This window comes from Prosopis cineraria, unplaced genomic scaffold (genome assembly GCF_029017545.1).
Source record: "Prosopis cineraria cultivar Desert tree isolate PC_DT_omini unplaced genomic scaffold, ASM2901754v1 PC1, whole genome shotgun sequence".
Classification (NCBI taxonomy): Eukaryota; Viridiplantae; Streptophyta; class Magnoliopsida; order Fabales; family Fabaceae; genus Prosopis; species Prosopis cineraria.
In genome coordinates, this window is record NW_026555332.1 from 30,558,114 (window position 1) to 30,563,527 (window position 5,414).

The window sequence follows — 5,414 nt, forward strand, 5'->3', positions numbered from 1 at the left end:
AAAAATATATCATAATTAAAAAAATTGACAAGAGTATTTTAATAAATTTATTATATAAATACATATATTAAATAAAAAGTATATCATAATTTTATATATATATCAAACATAATTTTAAAACTCACTTCTACCTTCATTTTTTTCTTCATCTTCATCTTTATTTTTATTTTTATCAAAAATGCTTTCCAGATACCAATCGGGCTAATTAATTAAATATTAAATCATTATTAAAAGCATATTTTGATTAGAAATATTATAAAAAGCATATAAAAAAGTGATCTTGAAAAAAAAAAAAAAAGAAAAGAAAAGAAATCAAGCGCGTGATGAAAACTCTCTTTCATAGTTCGTGCAACTGGGCACTTAACATTCTGAGCTCTCACATCCAAATCCGCAACTGCAACTACATAATCCGAGTGTTCCCCACCCCTTCAACCATGCCCATTCCCTCCCATCCTCTCTCTCTCTAACAGCAAATTCCTGAACCATGCTCTTCTTCGCTACAATCCTCCGTCTTGTTCCTCACCAATGAGACATGGGCTTTTTCCGGCGACTCTTCGGCGCCAAGAAATCCGATCATTCCTCCGCTTCCTCCGGCAAGGACAAGAAGAAATGGAGCTTCGGGAAAGCCAACAAGGACAAGTCTCACGGTTCTAAAACTAAAGGATCTGATCTCAACCACTTTGATTCCTCCACTACATTCTCCGACTCTTTAGATGCAAATAAGCATGCTATCGCTGTCGCGGCCGCCACCGCCGCCGTGGCTGAGGCTGCACTAGCCGCTGCTCATGCGGCCGCAGAGGTAGTCCGACTAACAAGTGGCGGCACCGTCACTCGACCGGTGACTACTACGACACAGGCTAGTAGCACTAGCCATCGCCGGTGGGTGGAGGAAGCGGCCGCCGTTAAAATCCAGTCTTCTTTCCGTGCTTATCTGGTCAGTACGGAATTTCCCCTTTTACAATAATGACCCTGGAATTTAACTGCTTACTCTGTTCTCTCATTAATCAGTGTTTCTTACTCCCGAGGTTTCGTCTTCTTGGTTAATTCACTCACTTGTTGCTTGGTTTTCCGAATTCAATTTTGAATTCTCAACGATTAATTTCAAAATTCATTGACTCTCTGCCTGGGCTAGCTTTTGGCCGATTTTTCAACGTTATGGTGATTTTTCTTTGGCTGTGGCAAACGCTAATAATATATTCATATTTTACATGTTTTTCAATATCGTAAACATATTTTATTCATTTTAACGATATACTATTTCGTAGACATCGGTCATGGTACCCTCCCCCTCCCACCACACCACACCGCATCACACCACACCTTGCTTCCAAGAATAATTATTTATAAAACCAAAATTCTTTAGTGGACAAAATTCTGGAAACTGCGCTCTCCAGTGTGGTACAGGGACAGAATAAATAAGTTGCCGCCGACAATTCGGCACCCATGTGATTTCATCCTCTGACTCATACAACATATTCTCCTACAGTGCCTTTAGTTTTTAGAAAGAAATGAAATGTAATGATTTGAAAAAATAAAGAAAAAAATGAGATAATTAAAAAAATAGTAAATCATATTTATAAAGAGAAAAGAAATTTAGTTTTTGAGATGAGAATTATGATTTATGATGTTTTTGAAGGTTGTGATAATTCTTAAGTATAGATTAATGAGTTTTATTTTTGATTCATTTTGTATTGATTTTTTTTAATTCATTTTATTATATTATTTTTAAGTAACCAAATGAGAACTAAATTCTCTCACTGGTTTTCACTGTAAAATGATTTTTTTTTTTTTACTTTTTTGTTTTTGTTTTTGCGTGTGACTCCGTTGAAAGTTTTTCTTCATGTGTTGACTGTTGGGTGACCTTTTAGTCTAGAGGGTGTTATTTTGTGCTTTCTGTCAAAACTTTGGTGCTGTGGTGTGACGAAACCTGGCAGTGGTTTCTGTTTGAAGTTTGAAAGTGAATATAAGAGCCCCACATATTCGGTGAGACTTTTGCTTGCCTTTCCACTAGGGAAAGTAGAGTGGCCAATTTAAATATATTAATTTCAATTACTGTTGTTTTGTCTCCAAAAAAGAAAAAAAAACCTACTTCGATGTGTCTGTAAGAGGACGAAGAGGGAGTGAGGGACAGATCAGGTAGTAAAATTTTTCGGTGTTGGGGTCTCTTAATTTATGAGAGAAATAAATAGTAGATAGATACAATGATGTAGTGGGCTCTGTTTGAATGGTAGGCCTTGCCCTTACCAAATGAAAAGCACGAAACTACTTTTGGAAGAAAGAAAAGTGCTTTTCACCATATTTTAGAATAGAATTTTAAACTAATTCTAGCCTTCACGGGAAAGTTTCTCCGGGTAAGAAAACAAATCACAAACTGTTGGGTGTATACTTTTAGGAGGAATAAAAGTAAACAGTAAGGCTGCTAAGTTCATTGGTCTAATGGTCTTATGCAAGCACACTGCGATGTTAGGTATTGTGCAGCAAAGGAAGCTTCAGTAAATAAAAAGAGTAATAAAGGAATTTTTTTTTTTTGGTCCCTTTAAAAGTGGCTGCATGTGACTATGGTGTGTATTAATGATTTCATTTACCAGTCTTTCCTCCTTTATACACTAGGCTAGGCTGGTCTATCTTTCTTTAATCCTGCTTAGTTCGTGGTATAATCTCCTTAAAAGTTCTCCTGTAATTTCATTCTGAGGCTTCAAAGACGCATGCTTCAACTATTCAATCCTTGAATTTTTTTTTTTAAATATGATCTAGGAATTAATGAATAGCAAATGAAAAAATGAAATTTTTTTTTTAAACATGATCTAGGAATTAATGAATAGAAAATGAAAAAAACTTTTAGGGCTCTATTTTTTGTGATTCTGAGAACAAATATTTGTGGCTTGGATGTTTCAGAGACTTATTTCCTCGTAATTTTTACTTGATGGGGTTGACAGAGAGTAAGAGAATCTAAAATTGATGTTGTTATTGGATAGAGTTGTTAGAGTAAGAGAAGCTAAAATTCTTAGGATGGATTTGACAGGCAAGGAGAGCACTGCGAGCACTCAAAGCATTGGTGAAGTTACAAGCACTGGTGAGAGGCCACATAGTAAGAAAGCAAACTGCAGACATGCTCAGGCGCATGCAAACATTAGTCAGACTGCAGGCTCAGGCACGTGCAAGTCGTGTGTGCATGTCAGATCATCTGCATTCTGGCAAGCCTTCACTGTTTTATCATCCTGTAAGAAACTTATTTTTCTTTCTGCATGATCATCTAGATTTATTTATTTTAATAGGCAAAGCAGAAAGTGTTAGAAAGGCTAATATAAAGCATTTCTTACATACAAAATGAAGTAAAGTAACCTTTGGCTTTCTTCATTGGAGCTGACTTGCATTTGATTTTGTAGACTTCTCTACAACAAACTGATGTTAAGTTGCATATTAAAAAATACTGCTTATCAACAATGTACCTGCCTGATTTTTAACTATTTAATTGCAGGTACCTGACGATCATGAGCACCCACTCCGTGCCTATAGTACAAAATTTGATGCATCTTCTATCCTAAAGGTACCCATATTTCTTTCTTTAAACTGACTTTGTGATCTTTTGGTGTTTTAAATGGAAGCATGTCGTCGCCCAAGGATGAATAGGAAGTGTTCGATTTGACTATTTTTTGCTAAGATTAATAATCCTCTAAATTTTAGCTCAATTACATTGCCTATAACTCAGAGAAGCTGTATATAGTTTCTTCAAAAAGTTACTTAAACGTGAAAATAGTTAACTATGATAAAGAAGTTGTTCTGCTTTATTGCTTGTAGACGTGGCGTTTCTCTTTTGTGAGTTGATCTACTCCAGTAATTGCATTATTGTGCATAAACTTGCAGAGATGTAGCTCCAATGCAAATTTCAGGGAGATTGGTCCACAAAGAGCGCAGTTTGGATCACATTGGTTAGATCGTTGGATGGAAGAAAGTGTTTGGAGCCATTCCAGAGACGCTTCATCACTGAGAAATGTGTGCACGGATGATGAGAAGAGTGACAAGATCCTTGAAGTGGATACATGGAAGCCACACTTGAGATCTCATTGTAGCAGCAGCTCCTTCCACGCGTCTCAATGCTACTCAGCTTCGGACTATGTCAACAGCGAGACGGTATACGACTCTCCTTCGAAAAGGTCAGCAAAAGCTCTAAACCAAAGCCTCTCATCACTGAGCTCCTTGAAGATTCAGAAAGGAAAAGAAGTAGCATCAGCTCCAAGAACTGTTGAGAATAGCCCACAAGCACTTTCAGCTTTATCATCTAGACCTGGAAGTGGAGGTAGGAGAGGTGGTCCTTTCACTCCGACAAGGAGTGAGTGTTCTTGGGGTATCTTTGGCTATCCAAGTTACATGGCCAACACTGAATCATCAAAGGCTAAGGTTAGATCTCAGAGTGCTCCTAAGCAAAGGTTCGAGTTTGAGAGATATAGTTCAAGTGCGAGAAGCATTCAAGGGCTCTGGGATTCAGATAGGGAGGGAGATTTCAGGAACAGAGCCTATCCTGCTTCAACTCGCTTGAACAGAATTGGGAGTGCCAATTTAAGGTGATGCTTGCGTGTGTTATTATAAGTTATAACCGAATCAACCTTCAAGTACCCAGAGAAAAAGGGTGGTTTCCTTTTTTCTGCCTGGATTGTGTTTGCAGCAGTTGGATTTTGCCACGGAGATTTGAATATTTTTTTCTTTCTTTTTAAGTGGGCTAACTCTTGAATTGGATTTTTTTTTTTTTGGAATTAACTTTGGCTACTGAGGAGGACCTTGACATTTGTGTAAGACTCTGAAGTATTTTATCCTGCAATATTTGTCGAATGTAACTTATTAATGTGACCAGGCGATCTAAAGTACTAGTCCATTCATTGCTGATGTGATAGATGTATTGCTTTTAAACTGTAAGTGTGTGTTTAAATTAATATTTCTGTTGAAGACCCTTTTTTGCCCCCTGTTGAAGGATAAAAGAAATGTCTCTTTTTCTGGCAGTCCATCAAAATATTTTTTAGGGGTTGCATTAGTGATTTTTTTTTTTAATAACTTCTTCTTTAGTGCATTAGTGTTTCTTTCTTTCTTTCTTTCTTTCTTTCTTTTTTTTTCTTTTTTTTTTGACTACTACTTTAGTGTGTTGGTGATTTTCTTTTTAACTTCTTCTTTAGTGTATTTCATTTAAATGCTGAAACAAAAATTGAGATTCAAAGTTCTTTAATGCAAAATACTCTTTCTATCTTTATACATAAGAAATATTTTAGAATTTTTTTTATTCTTAAATATAAGGGTTTGTTAGTATTTTTTTAATGAATGTATTATTATACCTTTATTAAAATAGAGAGAAAAAGATAAGTTTTTTCATTAATTTATTTTAAAAAAAAGAGATTTATTTTTAATTTATAATACTTAAGGGTAAA

The 5,414-nt window shown here is 35.8% G+C and overlaps 1 protein-coding gene across 1 annotated transcript; it reads left to right on the plus strand.

Moving 5' to 3' along the window:
• Nucleotides 1-368: 368 nt before the first annotated feature.
• Nucleotides 369-4,946, plus strand: LOC129305739 (protein IQ-DOMAIN 23-like). The gene is made up of 4 exons (XM_054945777.1): nucleotides 369-934; nucleotides 3,023-3,220; nucleotides 3,479-3,547; nucleotides 3,865-4,946. The coding sequence occupies exons 1-4, from the start codon at nucleotides 533-535 to the stop codon at nucleotides 4,564-4,566; spliced, it is 1,371 nt and encodes a 456-aa protein (XP_054801752.1). The 5' UTR covers nucleotides 369-532; the 3' UTR covers nucleotides 4,567-4,946.
• The last annotated feature ends 468 nt before the right edge of the window (nucleotides 4,947-5,414 follow it).

Coding starts and splice junctions, on each gene's coding strand:
- LOC129305739 (XM_054945777.1), top strand. CDS start 533: ATGGGCTTTTTCCGGCGACTCTTCGGCGCCAAGAAATCCGATCATTCC. Junction 935..3,022: donor CTTCTTTCCGTGCTTATCTG/GTCAGTACGGAA, acceptor TGGATTTGACAG/GCAAGGAGAGCACTGCGAGC. Junction 3,221..3,478: donor CTTCACTGTTTTATCATCCT/GTAAGAAACTTA, acceptor ATTTAATTGCAG/GTACCTGACGATCATGAGCA.